The sequence below is a fragment of the Phlebotomus argentipes genome, unplaced genomic scaffold, assembly GCF_947086385.1.
Source record: "Phlebotomus argentipes unplaced genomic scaffold, Phlebotomus argentipes genome assembly scaffold_4, whole genome shotgun sequence".
Taxonomy (NCBI): Eukaryota; Metazoa; Arthropoda; class Insecta; order Diptera; family Psychodidae; genus Phlebotomus; species Phlebotomus argentipes.
Window position 1 is genome coordinate 2,640,053 of NW_026776174.1, and position 17,741 is coordinate 2,657,793.

The window sequence follows — 17,741 nt, forward strand, 5'->3', positions numbered from 1 at the left end:
CATACATATATGAGAATACTCCCTGAAATATAATTAGAGAACTTTTAAATGAAGCGTTTAGTTTTCTTTACTCTTCGCATCATAGTTTGTTGAACAACATTTAATTGGATTTAGTGAAGACGGAAGTGTTATAATCATCTTTTAGGTGCACAATTTGCATACATCTTGTTCTTAAATATTTCAATGCCATTTTGACCCAAGCAAGAAGTTTCTTTGCGCAATTTAAATACTCAGTGAAAACCAATGCATATAGAGGACAGAAAAAAAACCCTGAATATGCTAGTGGAATATTACAGAAGAGGATGACGAGTAGATACGATGAAAAGCTTATTTTAGTGGCGGAAAAGGAAGCTCTCTCGCTATTTTCTGGTAAAACAGTGAGTGCATTCATGGCTCATCAAAATACTCTTGGGTGCATTGAGGGATGAAATGTGCCATAGAGGAGATGAATAAACTGTTTACTTTTACCTCACGTCAAAAGTCTCTTGTAAAAATTGAGCGGTATGGAAATGCTTTTGAAAAGAACGTTGGATCATCAAAGCTTTTCACTTTGAGTAGAGCAGATATGGAAGAACATTTGGATTAGCTGAGACTTGAGATTTCAATTTGATGCCTTATATTTCTATGAGAATCATGTCTTAACTTTCACAATATACATGAGTTGAATCTGAACATGTGTGGTTATTTTGTGGCAGAAAATAAGTTTTGAAGACTAAAGTAGCCAAGGTATTTTTCATTCGTTAAAAAATACACATAGTCTAAGAAAAGTTCCTCTCACTAGAATAGTGAATTTGATATTAGCGTGCAAAAGTTAGCAACACAAGAGCTCGACAGAGTCATATTGTGAAAATATATGAAATGACTATTATACCAGCAAGTCAAATATGAGTTGAAATTTGGAAGTGAATCACTTTTGAGTGCAACGCAAACATGTTGAATTTGACACACATTGCCAGAATTCTGGTTAAATATTTAATATAAAGCTTCAAATATGAAATTGCACATTGTGAAATTTATTAGGCAGCAAATAAATGGCAATTACAGGTGTTTACTGAAGGAGCGAGTCTTTTGGTTTTTCATTAACTATTCAACACAGTGACCTCTCATCCTTTTCGCCGTGCAAACATTGAGTGATATGATTGTTTGGATTTAAAATTAACTCTCGCACGTGCAAAATGCGCTATGGGAACGAGGCAGAGATAAAACACAGCGAAAGAGGGCAAAACAAACGACCAGTCGGTTAAAATAGCGGTGACAAAGCGATTCACCTAATTCCCATCATGTAGACTCACCTGGACGTGGGTGGAACAGGACGCGGAGGAAGAATCTGCTGATGAGTGACTTTTATTCCGGTTGATTGCTGTAGTAAATTGCCATTGCGTCACTTTTAATGAAGGGAAATTGACTTAAATTGAAATGCACTTATCACAAAAGAGTAAATGCTGTTTGGTGAACTAAATGGATAAAAGTAAATAGGATATTAAGGTACAGCATACTCGAATTATTATTTATATGGATGGTTCACACACTATAATTTAAAGCTCTCTTTCACTCAAGTTGTGCCATTTGCTATGAGATCTAACCATATAATGAATTTAAATACCTCAAGAGAACTGTTTGTAGAGTACAGAAAAAGGTCAAACATTAAATTTGTACATTTCACAAAAACACCTCGCATTTGACGCCTCTTCATTCTCTGCGAAAGTGATGGGGCTGTTTAAAATCTCACTTTTTACAACAAGGTACATAATACCTACCAACTTTCTTCAAACATTGCCCTATAGAAATGTTTCCAGTGGAATGTATAATTTTCCGCGCGGAGAAAGTTTTAACGAAAATGTCTGCGTAAGAAAAGCAAGAGGCGAGGATGCTCATCCCAGATTTGTTGTATAACTGCTATATGACGTTAATTCTCAACAACACTGAGTCAAATTTCGTTACAAAATACACTTCATTGAGACTCTTAGTGAATTTATTCACTTTTAGGTCTTCCGCTGAATGACTTTTGAATATCAAGGAAAGAGAGAGACGAATCGACCCACTCGATGGATGTTCAATTTTTCTCGCACAGGAGAAATAGATCCTTGTGGTGTGAGATTGAGTGATGCCATCGGCCCCATTTGACCTATAAATAAATCCGATTCAGGGAATTTGTACCACCCAAATCCACAATGATGTCACCCCCGCGACAGAACCCCGTCATCATCGCATCGCTCAATCTAGTTAAACAAGCATGCAGAAATTGCGATAAGTATCTTATCGTGACGCCACACTGAATCCCTCCGAGCAAGTGGATTGCGACATTGAGTCTGGCGAAGGGTGTACAGCAATTCACCACAATATTTATAGGCATCCCCGCCCTCTCGGGTCTACGGTTGCCAGGAAAATCCTCCGGTTGAGTGTCACCGAAAAAAAATGTTGAAGAATATCCTTCCTCCCTTCTCAAGTAGCAGTCCGCTGGGGATGGGCTTCGGGGGCGATGGAGAGAAATTTGCGTGTAATCTGAGATGAAGATTTGGTTGTCACTTTTTCTTCAATACAAACACACACTCTTACACAAAATGTTGGCAGTCACATCTGCTCCTTTGCTGTCTTCGAGGGGTTCTTCATTTGGGGAAAAAAGCAATGTAGTATTCATATTGGAGGAAGCATAATTTCAAGGCACTTTTCCGTGTGTCTGAAACATATTTGTGAATTATGTGTGAAATTGTAGCAATTGTGAAGCAAAATATAGACTCTAAAAACTTGAAATTTCCAGCTTTTCTATCAAATTTCAGTAAATCAGTGCAGATAATCGAATTTTCCGTTGGTAAAATAAACTTTAGAAAAAAGCCTAACATTTTGATTGTTCAACTGATTTATGTCTTCTACCTCAATGTTAAAATTGAAAACCCTTTTGAAATATTCACTCCATGGAAGGAATAAGAGGAAAAATACAGGCAAAAGAGCGAAATGAAAAAGTGTCGGAAATATGAGCACTTCAAGAAAAACTGAGGGAAAATAGTAAGAAAGATTACGAGGGAAGGAAAAAAAATGCAAATTTTCTGTAGCGAAAAAAAATTACGCCTAAATTGGAAAATAGACATTTCCATGGTGTGATTCTCATCTGCGAGGGTGAGAAAAAGTTGTCTGGCAGCAACAATTTCTTGGGGGTAATTTAAATGAGAATAAAAAAAATATTTCATCTGGAGCAATGTACATTTAATTTATATTAGTTGATGCATGTTATTATAAAGTGTATTTTCCTCACAGAAGTTTGCAAAATTGTATATTTATTTTCATAGATAACTTAAACTTTTTAGCCAAATGGAGTACGAAGAGTGGAGCATTTGTAAATACAACTGTATTTATTAAACGTTCTAGCGTGGCGACTAAGAGAAGTAAAGAGAGACGAGCGAGCATTTCTTGTGATTGTTTATTTGAAGTTTAAACGTATTTTTGTGAAATTAGTCGAATCCCTTTTTGTGCGTTTTTAGGAAAATTTACTTTTTGTCGATGAACGAGATCCTAAAACAACACAAAAGTACTTGTGAAGAAGATAAAGGATTGTATCTTGTACAGAAGTGAATATACATATCTTGAGTTCTGTGACACCCCCCTTCCACCAGTGAATTCTGGGCACACGAGCGAAAATTGTACATGTAAATACTGAGCAAAGTTATGTGGATGAATTTTAGCGAATCTTTGCAGTTGATTTAAACATCTCTCCCCTCATTTACCTCAAACACAACCTCAAGGAGGCCCGACCAACTGATAGAATGACCCGAAATATCCTGTGTGTGTTGCAGGCACCAAGGCGGGACCTAAGGAGGACACTCCACTAACGCTGAGGATTCACCGTGGTCGAGCCACGGCGCCCCCATCGTCCCCCCACTGTCTGGGCAGTGGGCACGGCGTCACGACGCCCACTGGACAGGAGCGCTTCCCAGTGCGACCCCGCCGGCGAGCCGGCACCTCGGCGTCGGAGCGCCACGCAGAGAAGCCCCGCAAGAGTCATGCCAAAGTCAAAATATCCGTCTCCTACCCGTCCGTGGACAATCTCGCCGGCTCTGGCGAGGACACATGCTTTCGCTTCGACGAGGCCCCGAATCGCGGCATCCCAGCGGCCAGACGGTATCTGGACATTCCCGAGGAGGGCAGCAATCACACGCAGCCCAAGAACTCGAAGCGCACCAGCAAGGCGCAAGTGAAGCGCTTCCGCATGGAAACGAAGGCCGCCAAGACGCTGGCCATCATTGTGGGCGGATTCATCTTCTGCTGGCTCCCCTTCTTCACCATCTACCTCACGCGCGCCTTCTGTCCTGACTGCATCCACCCACTCTTGTTCTCCGTGATGTTCTGGCTCGGCTACTGCAACTCCGCCATCAACCCCGTGATATATGCCCTGTTCTCCAAAGACTTCCGCTTCGCCTTCAAGCGCATCATCTGGAAGTGCCTGTGCGGCTCCGATATTGCCCTCACCCGTCCGAGTCCCATTCTCGCCCTCCTCACGCAATCCCAGTCACTCACCATGTACACCAGCACCGGGCTCACGCGCCACGCGGCCGGCCTGCCCAACATCAACGCCGAGAACGCGAGGTGACGCTCACTGTCGCCCACATCGATGAACTCGCTGCTCTCCATGAGCGCCGGGATGGTGCGGGCGACCACAAAGACCACCACGACGGCCCTTGAGCTGTGCCAACCCCTCGTGATGGCCTCCACGGAGCAGTTGCGGTGCTCCACGCACGAAATAACAGACGTCTAGGCCTCAAGTCCTGTAATGGTGTATCAAATGGCAGAGGATTCAACCCAAATCCATCCCCATGTACCTCGTAACTCTCCCTAATGGTGTGGATTTCTGAAGACAACATAGCAAGTGGTATTTGTGATGCTTGCCAAACGGTGGGGCGGAAGAGGAAATGGCAGAGCAGTAAAAGTCGCCTTTAAAGTCTGCACTGTGTATTTATGGATAATTTTAAGGAGCTCTCAAGTTGAAATTAGAAGCACTTGGAAGGAAAAATTCTGACCGTCACACGAATTACAATAGACATGTTAGACGGCGCATGAGAGTTGGCTAAATTGGGTGAAATTAATTAAACTAATGGATTGTTGATGAATTAATCTCATACATTTTTGGAGTGATAGGTTTATTAGATGATGATCCAATCACAATTGGCTTAGTTTCATACAGAAATGCAATTCACAAATTGACAACTTGACAATCTAATATTTTATTTATCATGGAAATAATTTTGGTACTCAATAAATCAAAATTAACTTTATTTTAAGGCTCAGTAACCTTTAGAAAAATATTTTTGTGAACTCAATTTTCTTCTGGCAGTGATTTCTTCCATATTCGTAATTAAAAATGCGCATTTCTGAATTAATATTCCGACGTCATTCTAATTATATTTCAAGTTCAAAATGTTCATTTCCTGGGAAATCTACTAGACAAAAGTTTTCATATTCATAAACGCATTCAAAGTCATATTTTGCATATATCACTAAGTTTGATTACCATATTTTCTCGGTTTTGAGGAAAATGTGAGAAAAAAACAAAGTTATTCATAGTGAAGACGTGCATATCACAAAACTGAGAAAATGAAGTTTTCAACTCTTGCTTTATGTATCTTTCTTGCGCTGACATAGAGCATATAAATTTAATATAACTGGTAATAAGTTTCATATCTTTGACTTCAGGGGTATTTCATATTTCCCCTTTGAGATATGTACCTAATTTGTTGATTTATTTACTCTTTGTGTCAACAATAATATGCAATGTCACATGATATTTTTCTTCTGAGTATATTTTCGCCTTTATTTGAAGAGAAAACATAATGGTTATTGATATAAATTCATGCATATTTTAGGACATTTGCGTCGGACAGAAATATTCGGGGAAAATGTTGCATTGATTTTTTCTGAAAAGTCTCACCAAACTACATACATAAAAGGTTACTTCGTAGTTTTCATGATACATACAAAAACTAATTCGCGTAACCATTCTCGAAATCCGCTCCATAAATTCGTGGCGTTGTTATTTCGTTCCGGCATCACCAATAAAACAGCGGATAGTTTGCAGAAAATTATGGTCCAACTTTTACCGAACGAGATCTTTTTTACGACGACATCATTAGTACATTTGTGATGCTGGATATTCTCGATACACCGAGCGAAATACTTCGCGAATGGGGAGCTTTCATCGCTGTTGCGAGTGAGATAAAATGCCCGAGTAGATAAAAAAGAGAGAGGAAAAATAGCAAAAAGTTCGAAAAAGAATTTATTCGGCAGGAAATGAAATAAATTGCCACAGTAAAATGAGTCACACGATGTTAATGAGCCAAGATGATGGCCTTTCCAGCAATTCTCATTGCTCTCATGAGATTCAAATTGCCACTCTGCTCCTAGTCTTTAAGGTTGTATCTCTTTATAGCCGACGGGGATTGAAGATTAAATTTTTAAATAAATATTTTAGCATTTCTGGGTGAGAAATCATCCCTAATTTTGCCTCTTATGGGCCGCAGCGCAAATACATACTCCGAACCGGAAAGCTTTAATTTCCCCTCATTAAATGCTTATATTTTCCTTTCTTTGCGATTCCGTCTCTCTTCCCGACTGAATTTCCCATTTTATACAACGAGTAGTCAAACATTGAGAATTTTGTAATCTCAGAAAATAAGTCAATTTGTCTGACCTTTTTTCCTTCTCGGGAAAATGGACGACAGTATTTCCAATTATTCCTTCATTAATTTATTTACAGCAGAAGAAAATTTTCCCAGAGAAAGTAATTAGAAGAAAGCACAGGGGTTAATACACTTTCTCAATTTATTCATCATTGCGGATTCAGGAGTTTAAGCCAAAGTGAAGTTGTACTTTGAAATCATTCCAACATTTCCCCATGGCGAGAAAAGAGCTTTTCTCGCAAAGAATCTCACTAACTGTCTTTCAGTGATATGTAACTTAGCGGCGTTTCTCGAGAATTTTGCAATTTAGAAGCGACTTTTTCTGCATCTTGCCAGCGTAATGGAAAAATGCTTTGGATTCCAGCAGAGAAAATGTTGCTCAGTATTTTTGAAAATAAATGGGAAAATAATTGTATTCCATAATTCCATGACATTCAATTAAATGTGAAACTGAAACAATCTCAATATGCCTGAAGAAATATTTACGATAAAGAAAAAGCAAAATTGTGTGCTCACTATCATACCAAATTTTACCAAAAAAAAAGAAAAGTATTCTTCACGCTACTTTAAGCCATTTCTACAATCCGTGTAAAAGTGTTTTACCTTACTAGAATATAAATAGACTTTCTTGTACATTATGAAATCTATATGAAAATTTTGTCAATTCATTGAATCTATAGGCTTCAAACTAAACGCCAAAGCACATTTAGGGCTCTAATTAGAAAATCTCTCAATGGTTTGTAACAATTTCTCTTAGTCTGTAAGGCATTGAATCTGTGGCAAAAAGTTTGTAAACCTTCTGGGATAAAATCACAATGAAGAGCAAAGTTAATTTCAATTAATAAAGACAATAATATTAAGTAAAAAAAAATTGTCTTGAATTTCCACAATAAAAATGTTTAAAAAAAATCAAATATACACTGGAACATTTTTCATTTTCGCAACTTCGTTAATTAAATACCCTGTCAGAATGGAAGGAAATTAAAATCAATTTGTTGTTGTTGTGAGGACGGAATTGGCCCCGATGGAAAACAATTTTGCCACTCAATTTAACTTTATCGAACTTTCCAATAGATCAAGTGCAGAAAGTCCCATTAGCTGTTGTTGCAAGGATGGCGGGAAGTTCTTTAGAAGACTGGAGTTGGAAGGAAAAATGGAGGAACAGAAGAAGCAAAGTGGCAATGGTTGACTTTTGAAAGTCTTGCCAACACGAAGAGGTAGTGATATTAGAAGAGACGTCAAAGTGCTCTTTATACTACATTTTCACATTGTGAATTAGTTAGTTTCACTCCAGCTGGGAAAATGCATCTTTTTCTTCTCCAAAAACTGTTCTGAAATTTAATGAAATTCTCTGTGTGCTATATAGTCAAGCGGTCTGCATAAACGTCGTGTTTTACCAGGATAATTCACAGAATTATACTTTTAAATACCTACTGAACAGTTACATTTGCAATACATTCAAATCTCAATCCTGGGAAAAAGAGCAAAGTAAGAGTTTCAGAATGAAAATATTCTATCAGTTCCCTGCAAAAACTTTCACAATGGAATGACCGGACTCAATTGCAGATTCTACTTTTGAAACTGTCCCATCATTAACATAAAGAGCTTCCTCGATGGCGCAAAACTTCATCTGACTATCGCACATTCGAGGTGAGATAGGAAAGGTGAAAAGGGTTTATTTTGGTCCACTACGAATGCTCATCTGGTTATCAAGTTAGGGAAAGTTTATGGGCACCATTCGTGCCATCTCACACAGTTTGCCAGAAATCCGTAACACTTCTCACTCCATCCCTAATAGCTGCTCGACCCGCAAGCACAATATATGAAATCATACGCTTTCGAGAGGCCACATAACACCATCTATGGGGTTCATTTGTGGCACCACCAGCGTCATTATATTTGATTGTTATGGAGCATTTTCCACCTCACATGAATCCAGTTAGTGGCACTTCTGGGAGCGCATTTTCATGAGTCACTCCGGCACTCTCTATCCCCATTAAACGCCACCATCTAATTATGAACGCTGTTCAGTGAATTAATTTTGTCCCCCTTAGACAAATTGCAGGTAAATTTGTGGCACTACACGCCTTTTTGCATGCAACTCTGTTGATGTGTGAACAATACATTAAGACAATTCGTCTATTCCAATTGAGTTTTGAGCGATTTGTAGGTATAAAGTGACTATCAAAAGTACCTACAAACAGCAATAAATTAGAAGTCTATTAAACTGGTTACTTAACTTAAACTATGTTCTTTATGAGAACAAAAACTTTAAATAATCTTGCTTCAACTCCCATTGAATGATAAATCGATAATTTCAGAAAATATATTCCATAACCTTTGCGGCTTTCCGGGGGTTGCTTTTTAGTCAAACTTCCAACTATGGAGAATCTTTATGCATTGAGGTTTGAAAGACGAGAATGCCCACCATACAAAATTTATACAAAGTCCAGAAATATAAATCGACCAAGCAAACACAGAATATAAATGTCAAATGATTTGATAAATGGACTACAATGCGACACAGTCGAAGAAAGTTTTTTTTTGTAGCATTTGCAGAAGTCCGATAAGTCGTGATTCAGCATTGAGCTGGGGAAGATATTTTTTCATCTTAAAGTTTCATATCTCAGTGTTTCACAACTGATTTAGGAGGATGCTTTCAGGGAAATAGAGCGAATTTACAACAATGGCTGTTAGTGAAAGTTATTTGATTGCTTCTATTTTTTTCTGGCCGTTTCTTCGGCGCACAAGGGACGAAGAGGGGAAGCAATCCCCTTTTTTTTCGAAAGAAAAACCCAGAACAGGGAAATTCCTCTCCCCGGACTTTCGCCGGAGATGAAGTAATGGGACAAACGAGAGAAATATTGAATTCACATTGAATGCTTCCGCATGTAAGTAAATGAGGTGTGGTAATGGGATGAAAGAGGCCTCCGAGCGGATGGAGCTCAGTCCCAGGACACAATCGATGTCAATCATAAATAGCTGGCAAAGAACCCGCGCGTTGTCAGTGACCTCAATTCATTCATTCCTGCTCGCAGTGTCTAAATTGAACGCCAACGAACACCACTCGATTGTGCCAATCAATTGAAAATGTGGCTTCAAGGGATAAATAGCCGGGGAGATGGAGAGATGTCAGAATGCGAAATGAATACGAAATGAGAAGGATTCTGGGACATAATGCGAAAGAATTTCAACGTTTTTTCTCCCCTTTCTACGTGCGATGGGAAACACAGTGAATTCAATGAATACATTCCAAACGCAGATGTTCCCATTTTTGTCAACAATAAAATGGACTTTTTTCTGTTATGTTATGGAAATCAAACTACTCTTCTACGAATCAATCTTATAAAAGAAATCTCTGTTGAAGGGTAATTTGTGTGAAAATAGCAAAATAATTGGGGAAGAAGAATTGAGATTCAGTTCGGAGAAAATTGTATCTGAAATTATTCCTCACTGGAATTCAGAGTGTGATGTTCAAACTCTAATTTAAAATTTGAAATTGGTTTAAATTATTAGAGCTTTAAAATGAAATAAAATTTTATATGCATATGAGGACATTGTGTTATCATAATTTATTCCAATTGTCGCATCCTAAATTTCTGAGTTTGAATTTTTCCTTATCATTTGTCCCAATTCGTGCCAGCCTCAAAAAGTCATTTTGAGAAACTATTCCCAAATTCTGATTGTGTGAGGAACAAAGAGCCTCTTTTGAGCATCTTATTACCATCTTAAAAGCAATCAATAGAGGGTGAATCGAAAAGGGGAAGCAAAACAATGGGAGAGCAGCAGGAAAAGCGATACAACTTATATTGATTTTGCAGCCACTCACTCTCTGAGATGTTCAGGATAATACTGAGAAAATATCCTTCGTGCTGCTCCACATAAGCAAAAGACGTTGCTTCAATGACTTGAAAGTTTATTCTACCAAAACGCTACGAGATGTTCATTAGAGGTCTGAGTGATGAGTCGGAAGAATCGGTCAGCGGCGGTTTAGTAGTAGTAGTTGTAGGGGTAGAAGCCGCCATAGGTGCGGTATCCGACGTGTCCTGGGTAGAGGGTCCTGTAGGCGAGGGGGGTGCCCACGTAGGACAGAGGGGTGCCGATGACGCGAGAAGTGTGGTACACAGCGGGCTCAGGGGCGGCCAGGCACACGGCGAACAGGCAGAGGACGAAGAACAGCTGAAAGGAGATGAAACAGTTTCAGCAACTCAAGACACATCGCCAACTTTTTCCCCCACTCACAATAGCCTTCATGGTTATTGTTGTTTTCGGGTAGTAGTTCTGACTTGACTCACTTGAAAGCACAAGACTCAACTGTGATTTCCCAGAGAGACTCCCTCGGGTTTTATACTCACCGCCCAGACGCTTCGCATGCAAAGTGGAGGGTATGAAGAACTGGATTTCACCGTGAAAATTGACTCCATTTCTGGTTTTCTCATATCACGGAAATTGAATTTGAAGCACACGCCTTGGACCTCTTCGGAAGACAGACCAGCAGTCTCGTCATGACTTTCAAATACAATTGTAAGCGTTTTACTTGGTACATAAGCACATATGCGTTGCATTTACGATGGTAAAATTCAATAAAGTCCAGTAAAGAGACGGATTTGCTATTGCATCATTCGCTGATGGTCTTATTTTAAATCAATTGAGAAAGCTTTTAGGGTTTCATTTAACGAATCCAACCATGACTACTCCTTGAGAATCGAATAAATCAAAGGAATCACGAAATGCAATAGATTAAATGTCATGTATTCGAATACCGGGAGCCTTCAAAATTCTATTTTACCCTTCGCATAAGTTATACGCTTTAGGAATTCGGATACATAATCACATTAAAACCTCGGTATAAATTCTCATGATGTAATCTATATTATCTGTGTGTTTAAAAAATATGTCTAAGAGCATAATAGATAAAACCATTTAGCTTACGACCTAATTAGTATTCAGAGGCTGCTCTCCAATCTTCCATTACCATAAAACGTAATGGCCACTCTTTGTTCTCCCAACAATCTCAACAGGTTTGATTTTGCAATTTAAGTTCTTGCCGCTCAACTTTTCCCCAGAGTGCATGTAGGAAGTCCCCAATCCGGACTTGCTCCAGGTTTATGACGCAATCTCGGTTGGTGAGTGAATAACTTGAATCACTGGGAGACACTTCCCTGGGGCGCTGTATGACTTGTGTGGCTGAACTTTGTCTCCCCAGCCCAAATTGTTATTTGTGTCATTACATTCCAATTTCTGTCCATCATCCTCCAGTCTGCAGTGTAATTATGTGTTTGTTTTCTCTTCTGGGGTGTAAATTCAATAAGGGATTGCAAGGGAGAGGGTGTGAATTAAATCAATGTGTCTAGAGAGAGAGTAAATACTGTGGTGCAAAGGATGGAAAAAAGGCTCTGTCACGGGGAGTGGCTTCTTGAACGTGCGAGGAAGTGAAATGCTCCTCTCGTTCCGCTTCTGTGTATGGTGGCAAAAGGTCAACTATGTGTAATGGGAGAGGGCTTCTAAAAGGCACCTCTGGCTGGATGTCTCGAGAGGAGAGTAATTAATGGCACTCATTCGTGAATCCACTCCACTGCCTCATCTTCCTGGGTCATCGATAGGACAATCAATAAACATGAACTATCTGGAGGATTGACTTTTGAAATTGTTACGCGCCTCGATCCCCTCGACGGTGGATATGGTTCAGCACTTCAGCACGTAAGTCTCTGTGGATTATTGTCCTTGGTCGTCCACAAACATCCTCTTCAGACAAATGGAAGAGGCCACAGATAATGATGATGGCAAATATCGGCCTGTCACTTCACTTGACTCCTTTCGCAGATACACTGGCAGGAACAGAAGCAGTCAATTGTGATGTCAGGATTGATAAATTGTTGTCTGAGAAATTTTTCCGACAGATTTCTTTCGTTCTTCGCCAAAGTTTTGGAAGATGGAATGAGGGGCGTGTTGGGAAAGAAAACTGAAATAATGTTATGTCAGTTTTCTCCTGCAATGCATTCGTTTCGTTGAAGTACAATTGATAGATTTAAAGTGAGATAAGAAAGCATACATCACTCATTTTTTTTTCTCTCTCTCATTCGACAAGAACTACTTGCTAGTGGAGCTTCACTACTCATTCATCCTCTGTTTACTATACATACGACAGGATACAGTTCGCAATTCATTAGGGAGAAGTTGTGAACTTTGAGGATCTATATAATTCGCATTACACTATTCTATTGAACAAATGAAGTGAAACTTCTGCGAACTTATAATCAATTGTTTGATATACACTATTCGCTCTTGCAATAAAACACTGTGATGATGGATATAATCAATTTATCATGTTCCATTTTCAAACTAGCAAGAAGTATAGTTTGAACTTTTATGAGTACAACTGTGAAATATCTTTATTGGCAAAGTTGATCCTTCAAATCAATATCCATTATTTTTAGGCGAAATGTGTCTCGATCCTTCATATACAATCAAATTTGTCGATGAAATTAGCCCAACAATAACGCGAAATTGTTTTCGGAAAAGGAAATATACTTTGTTGAGTGTCTTTTGTGTTTGCATAAAATGTTTTATTGCTCGAGCCATTGAGAGTTCTTTATTATCTGTCTAGAGAGCGCAATGAATATTTCAGGCATATTCTCATTCAGCCACTTCAAGCCAATTTATTCAATCAGTTGCTTCGGGCAGGTGAAAGAATACCAAAACGTTCCTTTTCACTCGACCTCCGGAGGCGGGCGAATTAGCTTTTCACAGAGAGAACCATTGCAATATGGAAAGAAGAAGATTGAAAATCAAATGAATTTAATTTAATGCCTTTTCATCTTTTCTCTCTGGCAGGTTCCAAAGGCATTGGCAATCGGTTTGATGAGCAACGTCTGACGTTGAGAATTCACCGGGGCAGAGGATCAAATCTGCATGAATCACCCCACAGCAATGGCAGCACTCACAGCACATCCACGAACGTGAGTGCCTCACCAGATCGCCACTCGCGATTTTCAACAAGGAACAAGCACGAGAAGATCAAGATCTCAGTGAGCTATCCCAGTTCGGAGAATCTCGCCAGTCCCACGAATGCCAACCCCAATGCACTCTACGCTGTCCACTACAGCTCCAACGGCAAGGACACGAGCGCGTCAAAGATCTTCCGCGGCAGCAAGGACGGCTTCCTGCAGGTGGTGAAGTCCATGCCGGACATAGAGAAGGAAGCGGGGAAGTTCAACTCGCCGCGCACGAGCCGGAAGATGGGCAAGAGGAATATCAAGGCGCAGGTGAAGCGCTTCCGCATGGAGACAAAAGCCGCCAAGACACTGGCCATAATCGTGGGACTGTTCATCCTCTGCTGGCTGCCCTTCTTCACTGTATACGTCATCCGCGCCTTCTGCGCCGAGTGCATTCATCCGGTGTTGTTCTCTGTGATCTTCTGGCTTGGCTATTGCAATTCCGCAGTAAATCCCATGATCTATGCCCTGTTCTCCAAGGACTTCCGCTTCGCCTTCAAGCGCATCATCTGCAGATGCTTCTGTGCAGGACCTGGACCCAACACTGCCACGAGTCGCCGTGGTTCGGACATGTCACAGGTGAAGGTAAGGACGCCAAGTATCTCGCCCAGCGCCAATGCTCAGAGCATCTGCGACGATAGTGATCCCATTGTGGAGCTCTCCGACAGTCGGTGACGCTCTCTGGCGCCCAGCGTCACCTCCACCTCAAGTCCTGGAGGACGACACTCGCTGAGCAAGAGCGCCGTCTACGAGATCTGTCATCCGCTTGTGATGGAAACGTCCACGTTTGGATACACTTCCGGCGGCGCAACTACGACTTCGCCAACGCCCGGACAGCAAGTCACCCAGAATCTCTGATCAAGTTCGCACGAGTTCCGAAGGAGACGACGGCTTCACCTATGCTAGACGCACATACTCGGCCATCTAGGATTGATCTTCAAAAGATGACAGATCTCAAGCACAAAGGATCGAAACAGGGTAATTTTCTGAATTCTAGATCCCAAATAGAAGGTAGAAAATTGTCGTAAAGAGATTTATAGAAATTGCAGCGTGGAAATTGTTTAATTCCTTGAGTACCTATAAACATTTGTCCTAAGAGATCAACTTTACATGATTATTTTCTCATATTGAACTCTTAATTGATTTATTTGTAATTATCTTTTATCACTGATAACATAAAAAAAACATGATAAAAGAATTTAGAAAATTGTCTCTAGTTCGATAAATGAAGAGTAAACTTCTTCAAAGAGTTTCATTAACCGAGGGAAAATAAAACTAAATGTGTTACATTGAGAGATTTTAAGGCTAATTTCAGTATATGTACATTAAAAACTAACTGATATTGATAGAAAAATATATAGGTAAGTTACTGTTTACATCTTAAGATTGTGAAACGTAAGTATAATTCCTATATCTAAGAGAGAAAAATATATATGTACATATTATCAAGAGGAAAGTCAAGATACCTAAACTTTAAATAGGCTAAATCAAATGGAACTTTAAGGATGTCATTACAATTCTTTCTCAGACTACACAAGTGACGGTCTGATGTTTTGATTATTCTTTGTATATAAGGTAATTTAAGATCTGAAACTTCTTTTTGCCTTGAGTAAGAAAGATGTGTTAGCAAATGAGATTTTAAAATATAAATCCTGTGTATACATGTAGTTTAACCTTCATTCCAAAGCTACTGTGTCATTTTATTAAAACCTATGTGTAAAAAAATATCTGTGACGCAGCATTCAGATGTCACTAACTTCATGGAAAAAAAAGATATAATGTGAAAACTTTTGTTCAGCAAACTGTTAATATTCGATGTTTAATATTTGAATATTAAAGTCGCCTTAATTTACCAAAGGTTGTTTTATGCAGCGTTGTTTAGAGACACATTGTCGAAGTTATCCAAAAATTCTTCCTTCGGACTCCCTTGATTTTCTATCCTTGGAACACATGCCAGTATAAAAATCACAGCCAGAAGACTTATGCTCCCAATGAAGATCAGTATCCATCCGAGACCAACCACTGGCCAACCGTAAGCAAAGATCCAGGAGATGAAGGTGACAGTCGCCCAAGCAATCGACACGCTTAGGGATCGCCAGAGAAGGAGCTTCTTGCGCTCGATCAGCTGATGCTGATAGATTGAAACGCTCCTGCGAAAGCCAAACGCATAGAGCATCAGGAAGACGGAAAAGCACGCTGCCGGGAAATATCCAAAGTTCCGATTCGAGCGATGTGTACTTCTCTGGGCATGATCGTTCTGCCCAATGACAATTAGAAGGACACCCATGATAAATGCAGATGTCATTAGTAGACACTTGTAGTTGATTCTGCAGCGCATGAAAGTGGCCAGAATAGTTCCGATGACAAAACCAATTGTCACTAAAAGAGTTTCTGTCATTCCTGTGTTTCCGTCATCTGGAAGTTCAAGGGAAAATGTATAATGTAGCAAATTTGCAAGTTAAGGCATTCAAACGGAATGAAGAAGTCCGTTTGAGTGCCATACTGTTTCAAACGATAAATGTTTTTCCTGGGAAAACTTACGCAAGTGATGAAGGCAGGGAATTAAATAGAAGAATATAACGACAATTCCAATCATCTGCTCCCAAAAAATGAGTCCAAGTGTTGGAAAGAGCAATTTTATACTGTTGACACTCTCGAAAATGGTCCCAAAAGCAATTTGGTCCTGTTTGCTCGACCAGAAATCAATATCGACGTCAATCTGCTTGGTGTCATTACAGTTTCTCAGCGATCCCCGGAACAGCTGAAGAATTTCTCTCGCCTCCTCACTCTTTCCCACATTGCACAAATATCTCGGCGATTGGGGAATGAAAAATAGTCCGATGGCGATGAGGATGGCCGGAATGAGGGAGAGTAGGTGGATTGAAATGCTACTCTGGAGATATCCTGCTGGAAAGATGGTGAGTGAGAAAGCTTCGTCGCAACATCCACTTGGATTAGCTTTGATTTGTGAATGTCGGAAGCGCGGTGAAAATTCCAACCGCACAAGGGAAAAAAAAATTATAAGCAAAATGGACCAGAAAAAAATAAGGCATTCCACCACAACTCGGGAAATAAATCATTAATTATTCCATTCCGCTTTGCCCGAGTGGGAGGAAAATGAAATCAGTGACATTCCGCAGTCCTCCGAGTCTCTGGGCTAATCCCCGTCCGATTAGGTTTGCGGAGGCGGGAGAAAAAAGTCTCTCAACTGTGAATTTCCAGAGAGAAGAGTTCTAACGAGAAGTTCACTTTTCCATTTGTCAGCAATAACCTTTTCCACTGTTTCCGATCGAACCCGAGCAACGGACGTCAGTCGGGGCTGCAAAGTCATTCGTTCAAGAAGCGGATGAATGGGCAAATACAGAGGAAGGGTATGAGGTCAAATAGAGCATTTCCAAGTGTAAAGACTAAAGAGCAAAAGAGCACTATGAATTTGATAAAATGCTTCCGACCTCATGCAGTCGTTTGACATTCAAGTCATGTTAAAGAAGACCCAAAAAAAGCATTGAATTTGCAGTGTAGTTAATTAAAGTAGAGACATTAAATTATTTATTAATTAACGGTTTTTGCCTAAATTACTGAACACTTAATAATATTGAAGTTCAGTCACTTCAATTAGCGCGTTTTTATCGTTTGCAAAGCCTTGCACAGGTACAATAATCTTGACCCACTCACCAGCTCCGAACTGAGCAAGGACTCCGATGGCAAATTGAGTGCAGATGACGTTGTCGATGAGGAGACGCGTGTCCTTGCATGAGCCACTAGCCATGAGATCCTCCAGGTAGATGGGGACGAGGAAGTGAAAAATTCCCACCGCCAGACCGGCCAGAAGGCGTCCGCAAATGAAGGTGTAGAACAGTGGAAGCGATAAATTTGAATAAAGACTCTCCCTACAAATGCAATTTCATTCAATTAATCACCCTTGAGACTGTCCATAAATTATTAATAGAATAGAAAGTCCATTTTGAATGCTCATAAATTGATGTGCAACGCTTTTTTCATTTGAATTATGATTTCAGACCAAAAATTTATTCTACACGGTATCCATTTGGGATATTAATTCACGCTCTAATTCATGCAT

General features: G+C 39.9%; 2 protein-coding genes across 3 annotated transcripts in view; one reads left to right on the top strand and one right to left on the bottom strand.

Annotated features, from left to right (window-relative positions):
- The window catches only part of LOC132258013 (octopamine receptor Oamb), a 56,773-nt gene extending 41,256 nt beyond the window's left edge, over nt 1-15,517 (top strand). For both annotated transcript variants that reach the window (XM_059755107.1, XM_059755106.1), the window contains exon 6: nt 13,500-15,517. In XM_059755107.1, the coding sequence (XP_059611090.1) occupies nt 13,500-14,335 (836 nt within the window). In that variant the 3' untranslated portion in view covers nt 14,336-15,517. The remainder of the gene's footprint in view (nt 1-13,499) is intronic.
- On the bottom strand, nt 15,510-17,741 carry LOC132257886 (facilitated trehalose transporter Tret1-like). The gene is made up of 4 exons (XM_059754931.1): nt 17,698-17,741; nt 17,336-17,550; nt 16,202-16,567; nt 15,510-16,075 (listed from the first exon to the last, which is right to left on the bottom strand). Exons 1-4 carry the CDS (start codon nt 17,739-17,741, stop codon nt 15,525-15,527), a joined length of 1,176 nt encoding a protein of 391 aa, XP_059610914.1. The 3' UTR covers nt 15,510-15,524.

What these genes read in the sequence shown, in the direction of transcription:
- LOC132257886 (XM_059754931.1), bottom strand. Translation starts at nt 17,741, where the DNA reads ATGCATGAATTAGAGCGTGAATTAATATCCCAAATGGATACCGT. An exon ending in CCTTGCTCAGTTCGGAGCTG is followed by an intron (nt 16,568 to 17,335) that starts GTGAGTGGGTCA and finishes CCATCTTTCCAG; the next exon opens with CAGGATATCTCCAGAGTAGC. An exon ending in TCCCTGCCTTCATCACTTGC is followed by an intron (nt 16,076 to 16,201) that starts GTAAGTTTTCCC and finishes TTGAACTTCCAG; the next exon opens with ATGACGGAAACACAGGAATG.